At 40.8% G+C, this 18,649-nt stretch overlaps 1 protein-coding gene across 4 annotated transcripts in view; it reads left to right on the top strand.

The window, feature by feature from the left end:
• mef2ca (myocyte enhancer factor 2ca) overlaps window positions 1-11,084 on the top strand; it is a 38,721-nt gene extending 27,637 nt beyond the window's left edge. For 3 of the 4 annotated variants that reach the window (XM_040048783.1, XM_040048784.1, XM_040048785.1), the window contains 8 exons: window positions 5,074-5,217; window positions 5,315-5,498; window positions 6,290-6,334; window positions 7,851-8,014; window positions 8,116-8,139; window positions 8,579-8,708; window positions 8,792-8,912; window positions 9,324-11,084. In XM_040048783.1, coding sequence (XP_039904717.1) covers window positions 5,074-5,217; window positions 5,315-5,498; window positions 6,290-6,334; window positions 7,851-8,014; window positions 8,116-8,139; window positions 8,579-8,708; window positions 8,792-8,912; window positions 9,324-9,663 — 1,152 coding nt within the window. In that variant the 3' untranslated portion in view covers window positions 9,664-11,084. The remainder of the gene's footprint in view (window positions 1-5,073; window positions 5,218-5,314; window positions 5,499-6,289; window positions 6,335-7,850; window positions 8,015-8,115; window positions 8,140-8,578; window positions 8,709-8,791; window positions 8,913-9,323) is intronic. The other variant, XM_040048786.1, reaches the window with a different exon arrangement.
• The last annotated feature ends 7,565 nt before the right edge of the window (window positions 11,085-18,649 follow it).

Here is an 18,649-nt window from a genome sequence, read left to right as displayed (position 1 = left end):
AGTACATGAATGTATGCAGAATTTAAAAAAAAAAAAAAAAACTACACAAGAAGGTGGAAAATCCAGTAAATGTGAATATTTCTAGTAATAAATGTTGACTTCAGGGCTGAAAAGCCAGTGTAAAATAAGGTTCCTTTATTGACCTCTACAAACTGTCATTCACCAACCTCAGTCAGAAATAATAGGTTTACAGCTGATAGCTACATAGAAGCTATTTCTTAAGGAAATTATGAGGAAATTTTCAAAGAAATGCATGGAAAGTTTGGGATCCATAACTTGAATGTTTACAGTTGTCAGTTGTTGTAGGTCTAATTTTGGACAAAACTGCCATCTGCTGCCTGCGATGGTGTAAAAGTTGCGTGTCATGTTCCTTGGCACATGCTCACTTTCAGAGCAACTGCGCACACACACTGACGCTCACATAGATTTAAAGTATCGTCTGATGTTAAAGAGAAGGAGACCGCCCACGAAAAGAGATACCAATGGAGCAAGTGAAGCCAAAAAGAGAAAACAAAATGGATGGAAAAGCAATGAATGGTGGAGTTGGGTGGGAGACGGGCAGCTGATTTGATATTATGGTATCTCCCTTTCCCTCTTTCCTCGTCAGCTGTCTCCCCCTAAGTTGCAAATGCCAAAGCAGGAATCTGTTCCAGCCACCTGCCGTTACACATATTCAGCCCTGACAAACACACACTCCTCATCAGTGGTTGGAAATAACTAAGACCTCAGAACATGTACTTATGTATTTGCATTATTATGTGAAGACTGTGATATCGTTTACTGAACAGAGCACTGTCCAAATATCTGGTTACTTTGGAGCAGTCAGGGATCAAACCACCAACCTTCTGCTCTATCTCGTGAGCTACAGCCACCCCCAAATAATGCTTTTGAATTTCATTAAAACACAACAAGACTAAAGATGTAATTTAATGCTCTTTGTATTCAGACATATTTTGTACAAAGAACCTGAGAACCTTGCACCTGATTTAACAGCACTGTCTGACAACACCAGCTCACACCACTTAATGAATGTGCTGTGATCTTGGCTATATTTACAAATGATCACTGCGCGACAAAGTTAGACACAACAGAGTGACTCTCAAACAGGGCCTAGCTTTGGTGTGGGCACAGCTGCTCCCCAGAGAGAGAGCTGGAGGTCAATGAGGGCAAGAGTTCTGCTATAGAGCAGTACTCTCCATAGATAGTTCACTAGGTCCCTTAAAAGAAAGGCACCTAATGCTGTATAAATGAAATAGAATTGAACTCTAATGAATGTTAGCTGAATATTTGCGTGCGATTCTATCAGTCTCACCACTGGCAGCTAAATTTCCCCACTACCTTTTACAAGTAATTGACTGATTGAAAACCACCAGTTAAGTTTCATCCATTCAGTTTATACAGTAAGAAGCAATGATGTATATTGCAGAACCTAGAAGTATATGAATCTGTAACATATTAGCTTCATCTCGGCAAACTACAACACTAGTCCCTTGGAAGAATTCAGTGTATACTGTGTACTTGTATGTTACAACTTGAATTGCTTTTTCTTAAGTATCTTATTAGATGGATGAGATAGAGATAGACAGGGTATGTGGGAAACAAATAGGATTCAGTCAGATACGCTATGGAAAGATGAGTTGGATGGAATTTTGTAAGGTAGATCTTACAATAATACAACAGAGAAAACCCCAACAATCATAAGACCCCCTCTATGAGCAAGCGCGTTGGCGACAGCGGGAAGGAAAAACTCTCTTTTAACAGGAAGAAACCTCCAGCAGAACCAGGGTCAGGGAGTGGCGGCCATCTGCCGTGACAGGGGTGGGTGAGGGGAGGAAGACGGGACAAAAGACATGCTGTGGATTGGAGGTGGGTTTCAAAGCAGCTGTTATGTGCAGCAACTGTAGGTAAACCAAAGCAGCTTAAATGATGTGCATAGATTTGTCTGCCGGATGGGTGAAAGTGAGCGGGTGAAGTTGCCTGGCTGCAGTTAAAGCTTGACTGCATGGCTGCTGATGTAGCTGATGTAGCTGACAAACAGCTACAGATAGGTTTCTGTTAAAGAAAAGAAGCTGCAGACTGAACTACTTGTGAGGCTTGTTAGCAGATTTGGCTGCTTGGTTGTGGAACCTTTTAAAATCCTGGAAAAGTTTTTTGTTTTCTTGTCAGTGATTGTCTCTTAACAACAATCGCCTCATCTTGCACACTCTCCCCATGATCACTTATTCTAATTTTCCGAGAGAGAGAGAGAGAGCGAGAGAAACTGTGTGTGTTGTCTTTTTCTTGATCTTTGTGAACATTTTATCCACATAACCCTGATGCTGTAACCTCAGAGGCTAATTGTACAGGCTGATTGTGCAAACTGCCAATTACTCATCAGGTTATTGTCATTATTATAGAGGTAATTTTTCCTGTGATAATTACTGAGATTAATTTATCTCTCAGCCCTAATTACAATTTTGTTTTTCTTCTATCCTCTCAAATGAATCATTTCACAATCGCTTTGGAGTTGGGTCAAACCTAAATTTGAAACCAGCAGACTAAGACTAACTTTAATGCTTAAACACTGTTTACAGATGTAATACAAGCCATTAGGAGACCTCTACTTTACCGTAAATTCACATTTTATTGCATAAACGCGTGAAGTATTTTTTACAGTTTGCTCCTTTAATAAGTTAATAAGTAAAATGTTTCCACCTGACTTCCTTGCATTCAGTCTTTATTTCCACTAAAAAAGCAAAGTGAGGCGTAATGTAGTAGCACTGTGTGCTCTGTGTGTATTTGATGAGGGAAAAGTAGGCTAGTGGAGTCAGTTTTATGTTTTAATAGAGCAGCCAGATTGACAAATTGCAAGGGAGTGACGAGGAACACTGCGGAGCACAGGGGCAAAAAATAACCTTCTACGGCCATCCTTCCAGTAGCCACACTGGTATTGGTGGAAGCTGCCTCACCCCTCCCCTCACTGCAGACCCCCCCCCACCCCCACCCTTTTAAAGCACAACAGGTGTACATGACTGGGATGAGTGGGATAGCTGCTCCAACAGTCATATTTGTATGTCTGTGTTTGAAAGAGGCACTGCCATGCTCATACGGTGACAGACTGGACTTAACGGGCTGTGAAGCGCTGAAGCAGGCCACCAAGACCCAAACCACACACATGCACAAACAGACGCACACACACTCACATCACCATCATCATTATCATCCAATATCTGTGTAAGAGAAGAGATTTCCCAATATTCACATGAAGCATCTGACCTTTGAGACACACACACACACACACACACACACATTAAATTCTGTTTATTTTTCACACATAACATGAGTATAAAAATTCAGAGACCTTTTTGTGAATGCTGTCACATGCTGGTGAAACGAGTATGTTGGGTCTGATTGTACCGCTTGCATTTTAAACTGCTGTCTGACTTATAGAAGTCAGTTTGGAGCCTCACTGGTGGGATAGCTGCTCATTTATCGCCCTCTTGTGGTTGGAAATGTTTGTTCTAAGTTCGACCTCTTCATTAGAAGAAGAGTCCTGGTGCAAAATCAAAACTTTCTCAGAGCAGACTAACTAACCACACAACCAGGGCCTTTAATTCATAAAAATCATATTTAGATTGCATGTTTTATAGTTTTATAGAGCTACTAATTGTAGTAGTCACAAGTAGCAGTGCAGTGCCAGTCCGATGCCTGTATAAATGGAGAGGCTACCGTCAGGAATGGTAGTCATTGTTAGTTTGAATATGTGGGTCATCAAGAATGAGATTTCCATTCCAGATTCTTCTGGACCGGGTAACAATTACTGCCTCTGATGCTGTTGGCTAACAGGGTGCTGGTGGAAACTGTACTACTGCTGGCTGAATACATAGGAATAGAAATAGAGGGAGGTGTGTTAGGAGGCAGCGAGAGGGAAAGAAAGGCAGGGGTGTGGAGTTGAGAGTAGGGACTATGGCTGCTAAAGGGAAAGCTGATATGATGGAGAGAAGGATGGTCGATTTTGACTTTGGACATCAAGACGAGGAAGCAAGTGAAGGCAGACGTAAGGATTTAAACGATTTAAGTCAAAAAAGGAAGAATTATGCACTTAGTTCAGGGAGGAATTGAGAAAGGCTCTGGGTGGTAGGGAAGACTTACCAGATGACTAGAAAAGTACAGTTGAGGGAAACTGCCAGAAGGTGTTTGGTGTATCAGGACAGAGCAAAGACAATGAGTCTTGTTGTTGGAATGAGGAAGTTTTAGCAAAGGAAAAGTGTGATAGCCATAAAGAGAAATAAAGTAGACAGGAGTGCTGGAAGGCTAGATGTACAGCAGAGAGAAGGGAAGCAACAAAAAGGCTTATAGTGAGTATGGAGGAAAGTTAGCAAATGAAGAAGAGTTGGATGAAGATTTGGTCCAGGTGACATACCTGTGCAGTTATGCAGATGTGTGGGAGAGAGGGTAATGGACTTTTAGACCAGACTGTTTAACACAATCTCGGAGAGGGTGGACAAGCTTAGAAATGAGGACATCAGAGGGACAGCTCAGGTTGAGGGATGTGGAGACAAAGTTAGAGAGGTGAGGCTGAGATGAGGTTTAGGCCATGTGCAGAGGAGAGATAGTGGACACACTTTACAAAAAATGTTGAAGATGGAGCTGCCGGGCAGGAGGAAAAGAGGAAGGTCTCAGAGAAGATTCATGGATGTAAATGGTAAATGGCCTGTATTTATATAGCGCCTTACTAGTCCCTAAGGACCCCAAAGCGCTTTACATATCCAGTCATCCACCCATTCACACACACATTCACACACTGGTGATGGCAAGCTACATTGTAGCCACAGCCACCCTGGGGCGCACTGACAGAGGCGAGGCTGCCGGACACTGGCGCCACCGGGCCCTCTGACCACCACCAGTAGGCAACGGGTGAAGTGTCTTGCCCAAGGACACAACGACCGAGACTGTCCAAGCCGGGGCTCGAACCGGCAACCTTCCGATTACAAGGCGAACTCCCAACTCTTGAGCCACGATCGCCCACAAGTAGTACATACAGTAAAGTCACCCTGCTGTGTTTGTCTCTTTTGTTTGTCTTCTTTTATCCAGACCCTGCGAAAGAAGGGTTTAAACGGCTGTGAAAGCCCTGACATCGAGGCTGATGACTCTGCTGGCCAGAGCCCAGAGTTGGACGATAAATACCGGAAAATCAATGAAGACATTGACCTGATGATCAACCGACAGAGAATCTGTGTATGTTCACACCTGCTCTTTTTGATGCATAGTGTTGTTTTAAGCAGCTTCGTGTTTCCTTACCAGTGACGACTGGCTTTGTTTGTTCTATGTGCAGGGTCTGCCCTCCTCCAACTATGACATGGGTATATCCATCCCAGGCAGTAATCAGGGTGGGCTGCTGTACTCCCATCAGGGCATAGGGGGCAGTCTAGGTAACCATAGCCTGCTGCCCATCTCTCACTCATCTCTGCAAAGAAACAGCATGTCGCCTCAACGTCCTTCCAGCACAGGAAATGCAGGTATGTTTGTGGTCAGTAGCTTTTATCAAAGACCTTATTAAATGTTCAGCTGTTTTGGACTGTAACACAGCTAGAGCTCAAAATGGGCCTTTGGGCAAATAAGCAGGCTGGTCCACACCTAGCAAATACTCGGTGTTAACCTACCTGGCACGTGTTTTCGTTTTTTGTCTTCTATTTAAAAATCTTTTCACGATCCTGCTGATTTTCCTTTCATAGAAAGCCTGACGCTCTGCAGTGTTTCCAGATTTTCTATATGAGAAAAAACCCCAGTATTGGCCAACATTTGGTCCAGCAGTGACAAAAAGGTGTAGCAGTCAGGCATTAATGGCATTTTAGACTTAAGAATACAACTTAAAAAGTGACTCAGCCATGAGTGTTTTCCTACTTTTTTCTATGATAATGACAATCAATAGATATGCTAAGGCCATAAGAGGATCGTTTTCCCAGTAATCTTTCTATTGTGGGTTTGTGTTAACTTTGCATTTCCTAACACGGTTAATAAAACTACAATTTTGCCAGCTGTGTTAGGTTCTCTTGAATCTTCCTTTTCTTTAGTAGTAATTTCTTGGGAGACCTATATAGTATGTTCATTTGAATAATTATTATTCTTAAGAATGAAGACAATCTCTGCATATCAGGTTTGGAATAACAGCTGAGCTCTACATGATAAATAGTTTGCAAAAGTTCCTGATTAAGAATCTAACACCCAAAGTATTATGGCATTGTATAATAAAAATGAGCAACAAAACCCAGATTGTATACTCATTTGATGTGTGTGTTTCTGTCTGTAGGACTGATGGGTTCAGAGCTGTCGAGCACTGTTTTGTCAAGTGTGGGTAAGAACGCAACTCTGTCTTATTTCTTTATATATATCTCTCTATCACTCTCTTTATATAGATAGATCTTCCTCATAACAGAGTAAACTGAACACTGTCTTTAGGTCACCTAAATATTAAATGACATAAACACGTGAAAAGTCAGATAACAGAGCAGCCATAACTACAAATGTAGATGAAGATGTTTTACATAACAGTCGGTTTTAGGCACTGAAAGAACAGCCAGTTCTTGAGGGGCTTCATCTACATTCCTCCACTCCGTCAGTTGTTGCTGCTGTGGTGAACATGATAGTGTAGTCTTCTAGTGGAAACAGGTAAAATGTGAGTGTAGTGGATCCAGCACTGCTGATTAGGGCATCATTATGTATATGTTTGCGCCACCTTGGGCTCAGTATGAGAAGAAATATGCCTGCTCTAAACAGTAGGTGTTACCAGTGGTAAATGTCATCAGGGCACTGACTGCAGCAGCATTTCCTTAATACAGTTTTAGTTGCTAGAGATGCACTATAGTGCCTCCTGGAGGGCAAGGAGTACAGTAGCCATAAGCTCAAATACTCTGTTTTTAAGGGCTGGGTAAATCAGGGTGGTGATAGGTAAATCCTGTGCTGTAAATCTCCTCTCTCTTAAAAGTCCAGCTGAAAACACACCATCCTCTTTCAGGCTCTTCTCACACACTAGGATCTTGACAAGATCAAAACTGGTAGCACGTGGTTGGGTGTGCAACTTTTTTTTCTTTTTTTTTTAACCTGGAACCCTTTGGTTGCTAAGATATAGAACATCCATCGATGAAATATCTTGCAAGTACCTCAACAGCTTACTGCTGCTAGACCCACAATTAAAAAAGGTGCTTCTCAGAGTGTCATTTTTCATTTCATTTGGTAATTTGAGGACATGCATGAAGAAAACTGTAGTGATAATGTCTCTTCTTGCTATTTAGCACTTGTGTAAGTCTCCTCCCCTGTGATTGGACAGCTAGGTATCTCCCCTGTATCCAGTTCAGATGAGGAATAAAGCAGTACATTGGGAGTCTGTCATTGCTCATTGTTCAGCTGCTTAAACTCTAAAATATAAAATTCATTTCTGAGACAGACAATCTTCCCTCTCTGGTTATTGACTTCAGCTAGAGTTTGCAGTTATACAACTTTGAGTGGATGAGCACGTTTTCAGACTTTTTCATTGGAGTGATGCACTTTGAACTTTCTCCCCAGATGTTCCGTTAAAGAGTGCTCCAGTAGCATTCAATCAACTATACATCTGCAGATACTGAAGTTAAAGACACTTTTACCAGCCTCACACTAGAAAAAGGGAAGATTCACCTATTTTATGTAAAAATGGTGTCGCACAAAATCTTAGAACATCCTGCTGAAGTGGTTGGTCAGAATCAGAAGTTTGAAAACAGCAATGATAAATATACTTCCATGAAATATAGGCACAAATAAAAATGGGTTTGGGGTACAGTAGTGATTTTGTAGTCATTTGTAATGAGAGATACCTTTTTAAAACTTTGCCCGACCAGGAAACGACAGCTACAGCAACCACTGCACCTCCCCTGGACTGCTGTCTCCAGGAAGCGCCCCCAAGAACATGCAGGATAAAAGTCCTTCAATGAACATGAGCCGTAAACCTGACCTGCGAACACTGATGCCCCCTTCCAACAAGTGCAACAACATACCAGCTGTTGTAAGTGCTTCCTTCTGCTTAGTCTTTTGATTTGTTTGATTTCATAAGTTGATTTTTATGTGCGGACTCATTTGAGTTTGTGCTTTATTGCTGCCCTGCAGTGTGAGGACTTTGACCTGATGTTGGTAAGTAGCTCTGAAAAAAATCTGAGGATCAGCAGAGAGAACCATACTTTTCATGTATGCCTTCTTCTGCTAGTTTATAGATGATATACAAACTACAAATATGTGAAATTAGTGCCAATGTCATTTACATTGTTACCTTAAGTATAAGGGAAATATTTGTACTTTAGAGATATTTGAAAAATTCTGACGCTGAAGTGATTTTAAGGAACCACGAAGAAAGGCTCCTGAAGATGAGCTTGAAAATTTAGGATCTCTAAAGGAGTTATTGGCATGACCAGGTTACCATGAATACCAGCAAACGCTAGAAGTACCACTTGAGATTACTGATTTTCTAAAATGAGCAAATCATGATTACCAGGCATGGCAGATAACCATAAAATGCTGGCCCTGAATCAGCTGTCAATGTTTAGCTTGGTGACATCTTACCTTTTCTTTGCAGAACCAGAGAATAAATCACTCCCAGACAGCTCAGACCTTGTCAACCCCTGCTGTCACTCTCTCTGCCACCACTATCCCCTGTCAGGGGATGGGTGGGTACCAATCTACACTTTCCTCATCTTATGGCACAGGTGATTACAACAAAAGCACACTGCTGCTGGACTCCACAGGTTTCCTCGTCTTTGCTCAAGTTTCTCTTTTTGTCCATCTTCAGATTTCTCCCTCAGCAGTGACCTGCCATCGCTGTCCGGTTTTGGAGGTTCTGTTCTGGGATCAGTGAACTGGCAGCAACAGCAGATACAGAATCTACAACACTCAGCACTGGGACACATGGGGTAAGCAGCTGTGTATATTACCTTCAGGCCACAGGCCAAGCCTTAGAAAGAATTGTCCAGAATCAATGCAATAATTTGAGCTGTTAGTGTCCTGGTTTATCCAACATACACTGGAAAAAATGAAAATAAAAAAATAGTGTAAATAATAGTAATTGTTACTTAATTATTCAGAAATCCCCTTAAAAAAACAGACATTTCCACGGAGCCCAAGTGCAACATGATCACATTTCTGTAAATCAATGTTTCCATCCACTTGTATGTTCAATTGGAAACAGCAGCCAAAAACAAGAATCTTCATATTCTCACCAAAGAATTAAAACAAGCGTTTAATCGATATTTCCTCTAAAGACGTTCTTAAAAGTTGCTTTGCTCTGAGTTTAAGATGCTGTTTCTCTTGCTTTGATCTTACAGGAATTTGTGCCAGAACTCAAACCTAAACCTCTCCTCTGGCCATCAAAACGTCCACATCAAGTCTGAGCCAGCCTCCCCTCCCAGAGACCGGATGGTTGGAACAGGACTTGAAGGAGGCATGACCACAGTTGGATACTCCACCACAGGCCGTGGGTCCCATGAACAAGGGCGTTCCCCTGGTGACAGCGTGTCCAGCTGTGGGAGCTCATATGAAGGCAGCGATGAGCGAGAGGATCACCATGGGAACGACAGCTTCCTCCTCCACCCCCTGTCCAGTCATGAGGAGCGCCACAACCCATCAGTTAAACGGATGAGGCTATCAGAAGGGTGGACGGCATGATCAGAGCCTCTCTACAGCCGGGGGAGGAGTATTAGTAAAGTTACCACATAGTGTTATTATTATTATTATTATTAACATCATATTCTTCTTGTACTGAGTGGGTGTGCTATATGTGTAACATGTACATGGGGGTGGGGCTGCTATGTGTGGATACAGTGATTGCTCAGCTGTATTTCCAGCATATACTCTTGGTAGACTTCACACTAATGACTCCTTGAAGTTCAGAACCAGTTTTCAGACATCGAGAAAGAAAAGGAAGAAAACTGTTTGACTTAAATCCAACTTTTTACAGTTTTCAGAGCTTCATATTGTCCAAGGAAGTTTTTATTCATTTATTCATTTGATAGTAAAAGTGAACCAGGCCAATCCCAACCAGAGCCAGATTCTAAAACATCCAAAAGCTTTAAATGAAAGAGTTCAGTCAAATTAAAGAAGTGCTCAGTGAGTTAGATGAGACTGTTGTCTGGGCCTAAAAGTATTCATAATCACTTCTTCTTACTGTTCCAAAGGCGGGTGTTCATATCATTCATTTCCCAATGTTGAGGTCAGTGAATATATGAATAATCCCAAAGAGTCAAGAAAAATGGATGTATTAGAGGAATGTAGGAGTGTATAAAGAACAATATAAAAATTCTCCTGAAAAGGAAATACTTCAGTAAATCACAAATATGTGAAAAAATTAAAAACAACTAGTTTAAACTTCAACTAGTACAAAGCAAAAAGTAAGAAGGAAATATCCAACTGTTTTCATTCATAGGTAAAAGCTTGAAATTGTTAAGAGTTTCTTTTCCCCCCCACCTTTTCTACAAACACTGTTGGTCCAGGATATCATTCGGGAGCCAAACATATTGAAGCTGTCAGAGGGGCTGTTGGTGTACATGTATTGCTTGTTTTATGTGTGTGTGTTCATGTGTGTGGGTATAAGCAAATAACATATGTACATATGTGCTACATATGAGCATATGTATGCAAAGCAACAAAAAGATCAAGGTGAGAAAATCTGGTACTCTGAATAGTGACTCTAATGGTGAATTTAATGTCAGGTGGCTAAATGGAGCATCAGTTCACTGCTGCAGGTACAACATATTTATGCACATAATCAATCACTCATGTAACCAGAACGTATGGAAAGTAAAGTGTGGCGAAGAAAATGGGTTGAAAAAATGGGAGTATGAGTAAGTGCAGGAAGAGAAAGTGATGTCAAATCATGAGAGGTTTCATTGTGAGGGAGAAGAAAGTGATCTGGAACAAGTTGGATAGAAAACAAGTTTCATTTATTGTGGAGACAATTTCAGAGCAAAAGGGGGGACTACAGTTAATTCAGACATGATACCAAAAACATTAGAAAACACTGAAGCAAAAAAAGCTGTGATTGGAAGTAACTAAGTAAGTAATTCTGACAATGACCCACCTCAAAGTACTTTAGTTAAAATGTCAGTCACACAGGCTACATATGCACAAAATGATGTAGCAGAAGGAAGCTAAAAGCTGTAGGAATTTTATTATTAATTAGAATTGTATCATTAATTATTATTATATAAATAATAAAACCAAAAGAAATGAGGAAATTAGACCCAAATTCTGGTTCTAAATGTAGTTTGTAAAATTAAACAATAGATTTACTTACTTTCTTTTTAAAATGTTCAAATGTAAGTAATCTGAAGTGAAGTATAGTTCACAATTTGGTATCCAGTTTATAAAAAGACAATCTAAAAGTTGTTATTCCTAAGAAAACAAACGAGGTCGTGTGTGGAACCAGACAGCAGAGGGCGCTCGCGTGAGACGACTGCAGCAATGAAACTGTTCTTCGTGTCTTTGTAATTGATGCATGAAAGTTAGCATGTGCTGATAGCTTTGCAGGATTTAGCAGTCAGGGTGAGGATCCTAAAAGCCATATTGACTGGGACAAGTGATGCTTTGCTGCACAGAGTTTGTAGTGTAGTGTTTTTCAAACTAAACTTGAGTCTTTGCTTGTTAGATCAGATTGATATTTTTGGATGTCTGCAGTCCCGTGTAATAACAATGATATAAAAAGCAGCAGCAGAATGCACACCGTTTCCCATCAGATGTTCAGGGAGACGTTTGCTCTAAGGTAGAAAAAAGTTTGTTTAGCTGGTGTCAGACCCAACGTGATCTCACAGCGACAATCCGTCAGAGCACAAAGGACAAAGCTCCTGTTTTCCACTTACCACTTTCATCATTTTTAAATACTAGCAGTGGTGGAAGAAGTCCTCAGGACGGTTAAGTTCAAGCTAAGTACCAGCCAAAAATGTTACCCGTTAGACTGTCCACGATGGTTTAGTCTAGTCAAGGGCGTAGATTTGGCATGGACGGATGGGACATGTCCCCACCAATAATCTGATCTCTTCCAGTAAAGAAAAACAAACCCGATAGAAAGAAAAAAACGATCTGTCAACGTCTCATTCACCCAGCGGTGCAGAAAGAGTTAAATTACGTTTTCTACTGGAGTCCTTCCTCATGTGACAAATATGGCAAATGTGATTGGCTGAGCCTTTCAGGGAGCTCTGTTTAGTTTTAGCAGCGGCAAGCCTGCGCTGCAAGGAGGAGAGGAGGATAGCAGCAAAAAGGAAGAACCTGGATATAAGAAATTATTTTTCAAAGAAACCTGAAAGTCACTTAAAGTCAAGTTCACTCATAAAATGTGTCCGTCATAATAACGTTACAGGCTATGCTAGGAAATACTACATGCCAACCCTCCCGATTTTTCCGGGAGAATCCCGAATTTCAGTGCCCCTTCCGAAAATCTCCCGGAGCCACCATTCTCCCCAATTTCTCCCGATTTCCCACCCCTGTACCGGACAACAAAACTGAAAAACCATGTCCCAGATTGGCCCACCCAATTCCAGTTTCCAACAATGGCTACTACTACTGCAGCTACTTAGTTTTAATATTACTCGTATTAATCTTTCTGGGTCGCGAAATAAACTTTTAACATAATTTCAGGCGAGAATGTAGCTGTGTAAACGTCAATAACTTGTTTGGCCTTTTTCAGTGCCTTATTTGTGTTTTATTTGTTGGTGAGTAAATCGGTTTGGCTGAGATTAAAGTTATTAGATTAAATAAGATTAAATAAAACTTTATTAATCCCTCGGGAGGATTCCTCCGGGGTTTCACACAGCTGAATAAACTGCTGTGTGAAAAAATGGTCGAGAATCTACGCCAGTGTCCGGTTATATTTTAGACAGCAAGGAGCAGATGGCAGAGGTGACGTAATTCTGAAGGCTAGACCGTCCAATTTCACAGTCGCTCATTTCCGGTCTACCCGGCTTTCGGAGGACCCGGCCCACTTAGACCGTGAAGGCCGGGTGCTCAGGTGGACGCAGCCTCTGAATTTGGACACCTGTCCAGCCTGTTTCCGGCCGGACAATAGTAACGGTGACATTTAACTTATTTTATCCGATAAATAAACATGGTAAAATTCAAGTTTTTTGTGTATATATATATATATATATATATGTAACTTAACATTATATAATTCACATATAAAACTATGAATTGTAATTTTAAACGGTTTAAAAGCATGTAGAATAGCATATGTAGGCAAGTATATTTCTCCTTTTTTTTTAATCAAGAAGCAAAGACAAAAAGGAAAAAAATAAGAAACAGGGCAGCGTTCAGTGGTTGAATCATCCGTCCCCATCAATGCCAAAACCAAATCTACGCCCTTGAGTCTAGTGCTTCCCATGGTCATTTTACAAGATTGTTCATGATTTTACCTTTTTATGTAACAGCAATAATAGAAGCACATGTGAATACATTTTAGGATTTGCCGCCATATTTAGTAAAAAAAATGTACTAAGAACAAGAATTTTGTCCACCATACACTATAAGTTTATCTTTGGATATAAAATCTTGCAAAATAAAGAACAAAACATACAGTTATGAAAAGTTAAAGTACTTGGCTACTTTCCACTACCGCGTGTTTGTGTTTGTGTAACTCTACAAGTGTACATAAATGACTGAGTTGTGCCTTGCATGTCAGCTGGGTCTGACGCCAGCCACAGACAGGCTGAAGGACTGCAGAGTGAAATCCACTTATTTTTAGTTTTTAATACTGAAGAGATGCTGGTGGCTGAGGCTTGTTCACATTTGAATATTTTGGTTTTAAAACTGTATATTTGGAGCTCAAACCCTCAGCCATCATCTCTACTGTAAATCCAGCGAATAAATTCTCTCACTGAAAATCCCTGTAGCTGTGATGGGATGAAGTGATGTCTGTTAACCAGGGCAGAGCCCAGATGTGTTCACTTCTGCACCCTTTTCCTTTTCATCAAGCTGGTCTTACTGTACCACAATGAAGTGAGAGCCAGGAGCTCATCCTTGGGCTTCAAGTGGAGTGGCTTGTGTACGGGTGGAGGTGAAGCTCACAAAACAGGGAGATGCAGTGTTGACATTGTGAAAGCCCCTCTGTATTTGTTTTCAGTTTGATTACTGCCTGTACCTGAAGCGCCCCAATGAAATAGTTTCATTTCCTCTTTTTGGCGACATCAGTGAATGTCCTCTGTACACTGGGGGAAATGTACACTTTTGGCTCTGTTATGCCATTGTTTCATGCACTAATGCTTCTAATAACTATTAAGTTAGATATTCAAAGAGATTGTTAGCGGCATAAGCTGGCCTTTGTCGCCAATTTGGAGACAATGAAAAACAAATTAAACACACTGTTGTTGCAGATGTACAGCAATTCCCTCACTCAGAAATGTGGTAGTATTTGTATTTTGCAAAAAAAAAAAATATATATATATATATATATATATATATATATATATATTAAAATATATCGGTCTCTGTCTGATTTGTTATCATTGCCTCGTTTTAACAGGATTGTGTGGAGACAGATATACTGCAGTTTCAGTCAAAATGATGAACCCTACTGAGTATGTATAGGTGTACACATCAATAGTTTTTAAACTTTCACATACGCTCACATATAATAATATCAAAATGCATTAAAAATGGTTTAGTGATGGCATAGTGGGATGACATAGTCTAACATTATTTTATTTATTTAATTTCAGTTCAATTTTATTTATATAACACCAAATCACAAGAGCAGTCACCTCAAGATGCTTTATGAGTAAGCACTGGGCGACAGTGGGAAAGATGGCTCCCTTTTGACAGGGTAACATATTTGTTTCGTATTAAAGGACATATCCTGATTACAGTTTTTTCTGATGGCTTTAACCCTAACTGTGATTCTTATAGCACAATTCCTAAAACTATTAATACTTATAGCAAAACCACTCACTGAGTTTGCAAAACTAAAAGCCCAAACACTGCTTTGCACTCAGTTTGCAATTTTGTAACACACACTTTGCAAAACTGTAGGCACAATTCACTGCACAACACTCTTTTTGCAGAACTTTAAACACAACTCACTGCTTACACTCAATTACCAAATTTCCAACACACTCCTAGCAAAATTATACACATGTATGGCTATCATTAACACTATTTTGCCAACTGTCTGGCACACTTTCACATGTGAAAACTGTTTTAGATAATTAGTCCACTTTGCAATCAGCCTAAGCACTATAAACAGGCCACAGGTAAGCTGTCTATGTGGAGTACAATGGAAGGAGCAGTAAGAGTGAGAAGAGTGAGAATCAGAGGAGGCCGAGGGAGAGGACATGGAGGTGAAGAAGTTGGAGGAAGAGGACGTGGAGGAGCAAGAAGAGGACGAGGAGGGGAAAGAGGAAGGGTAAGAAGAGTAAGAAACAGAATAACTGATGACATCAGAGCTACAATAGTGGACCATGTCATCAACCATGGGATGACCCTGAGGGAAGCTGGCCAACGGGTTCAGCCTAAACTGAGCCGCTACACTGTGGCAAGCATCATTAGGACATTTCAAAATGAGAATCAGTAAGTACTTTGTAGCACTGCCATACTCTAATGAGAAACACAACAGTACCATACATGCAAAAATACTGAAATCGTTACTTTACAGAATTGCTAGACGTCCAGATGTTGGGGGCAGAGGCAGAATGTTCACTCCAGAGCAAGAGACCCATATAGTGAAAATGGTGATTGCCAATAATGCAATAAGACTGCGCGAAATACAGCAGCGCATAATTGATAATGACACCATCTTTCAAAATATACACAGTGCAAGCATTTCTGCACTAAGTCGTGTACTTGCGCGCCACAGAATAAGAATGAAGCAAATTTACAGAGTTCCTTTCAAGAGAAACACAGAACGTGTAAAGCAACTGCGATATGACTATGTGCAGGTAAGCTAGTGTCATTGGTTCTGAATTTGGAAGTGCATACTGTAGTGCTGTGCATGGGCCTGATGTGTTGCATTTGTTTTGTCTTGTCCAGAGAGTAATGGAACTAGAAGCAGATGCAATGGGACATGAGCTACTTTTTGTAGATGAGGCCGGTTTTAACCTCAGTAAAACCAGGAGACGTGGCAGGAACATTATTGGACACCGTGCCATCATCAATGTCCCAGGACAACGTGGTGGTAACATAACCATGTGTGCAGCTATAAGCCAAAATGGTGTTGTTCACCATCATGCAACCATAGGCCCGTACAACACTGCACACATTATTGCATTCCTGGACACCTTGCATGACATGCTCACTGTTCAGAGACCAGAGCAGACCCGATATGTCATCATATGGGAAAATGTTAGTTTCCCTAGGGCTGCTTTGGTCCGCAACTGGTTTACAGACCACCCATCCTTCATGGCACTCAACCTCGCATATCGCATGCGATGTGGACGAAATTTTGTGGCCGGACCCAGAAAGACGACATGATGTAGGCTGATTGTCTTTTTTTTTCCCTTTTTTTTTTGTGAAATTCCTATTTTGTGTTCTGACTTTGTCTTGGTTTTGATGAGTGTGAATAAACACCAATACTTGAAGTTTGGATCCTTGTATGTTTACATGACACTATGACAAAAGTGTGACCTCAAATTGACATCTGTACACAGAGAAAGCAAAAGCCAGATGTGTTTTGTATTCATACCATCAGTGTGCAGTTGGCGCATTGTGTGCTTAGTAGATGATGGCTTGTGTGTACCGTTTGATACGAAAACACCATTTTTACGAAGGTGTGAAGAGTTAATCTAGCTGTGTTCGCTTTTGCAAGAGAACTACAATGTTTTGATAATTGGGTGACAGGTTTTCTTATTTGTGTTTAGAGTTTTGCAAAAATAGCCAATAGTTACAAAAAATGTGTTTAAGCAATCAGAAAAAACTGTAAAAGCTACTCCACCATTCCTCACTGTGTTACTGGAGGCCTGGTTATGAGATCCAGATCCCACAAACAACAGAAAATAAATTTTGATTTGAGCTCTCAATTTTTGCTGCATTGCCCAAAATAAGCAAGAAGACTTTAGCCGATAAATAAGTTTTAGGGGGGGGGTTTCAAGGATTCAGCGAACACCTCCAGACTTGGAAATAAAGACTCTTCTCTTGTGATTCTCAAAGACTGGATTGAACTCATTTTACATTAGAAGCACAATCTGTGCTGTAGCCTGCTCTGCTCCAGTATCTTAGGACATTACCACATGTCAGTCACCGTACAAAGTTGTTCTTACCGACCACCTTTATCCTACTGTAACAGATTCCTGTTCTAATGGCAGTAATCTTTTTCTGGATGATGATTCCCATGAACAAATCCATTCATGCTCATCAGATCACAGCAGAGTTTAACAGCTATTGGAGCAAGGTGTTAGACATCCTCTCACCAACAACTGGTTGCAGGTGATGGCTGGCCCTCCCTGAGCCTGGTCCTGCCAGAGGTTTCTTACTGCTATTCCTTCCTTTATTATTGCAGGCTCTTTACCTTACAGCATAAAGTGCTTTGAGGTGAGTGTTTTTATAATTTGGTGCTTTATAAATAAAATTTGAATTGAATTGACGGTGCTGAGAATGAAGAATGTTGTTCAACCTTCACGCAGAGAAATGGAGAATTGCTGTGTAGGAGCTGGTCTCACAGCTGTAGCTCAGGAGGTAAACAGTAAATGTACTTATCATAAGGTTGTTAGTCTTTCCTTTGTTTTTTCACTCACTAGTATTTATCTGGATAAATATATGATAATTGCAAGTAATCCATACAGCACAAAGAAATCTTCATGTCTGTTTCAGCAGACTAACCACCAGAGGGCAGAAAAGACCGACAGCACTATAAACATTGGTTTTCATTTGTTAGGAATTACACCCTTTATTAGTCCAGTTTCAGTGGATATTTCTTGGTTTTAAAGCCAGTTCTACTAATTGTGTTTTTCATTTGTTACTAATCAAGTGTTTAAAGTCTTTGAATCCTTAAAAAGTATACATTTGATCTCTCCATGTACTCTGAGGCCTTATACAACTGAACTTAATACGACAGTGTGTGTGTGCAGATTAGAAAAGCCTGCATACCTTCACCACTTCTCACAGATCTCTAATGCAATCACAGATTGCTTTAACTCTGCATTTATTCACTTACCTGTAAATATAACTGTTTAATCTTTCCCAGTACTTAGCAAGTGGGTTTATGATTCTGCCGATCCATGACAGAAGACTCTGCCTAAAATTCTGCTTTGAAATACCCTAGGCACCACAAGTAAGCCAGCAGTCCTCTACTGTGGTGATACAATATTATAATGTCATTAATGTCTGTCTATGAGGTCTGTCTGCAAACTGTTTGTTACCCTCAAGCTATAGCTGTCTGTGAACGTTGCCTGCTGACATACTCACTTTTACAAGCTGATATGCAGTGACCAAAGTGGGAACTTATCATGGGATTTTCATATGTGGCTAACACAAGAGAAGCACCTACCGTCTCTACACATCTCCTGCTGTGGAAACATCGACAGCCGCCCCTCCACTTAGTGCTCGGTCGCAGCTCACTGTAACACCACACTCTGGTCCGGTTTGGCCACCTCTGGAGGACATCCAGTCATGTCAGATATCTCCTGGCTCTGGCCGATGACATATGCCAAAGTCCCAATTGTGCTCTGCACCCTGC

This window comes from Simochromis diagramma, unplaced genomic scaffold (assembly GCF_900408965.1).
Source record: "Simochromis diagramma unplaced genomic scaffold, fSimDia1.1 OVJJ01000683.1, whole genome shotgun sequence".
NCBI lineage: Eukaryota > Metazoa > Chordata > Actinopteri > Cichliformes > Cichlidae > Simochromis > Simochromis diagramma.
This window is presented reverse-complemented; position numbering and strand designations above follow the sequence as displayed.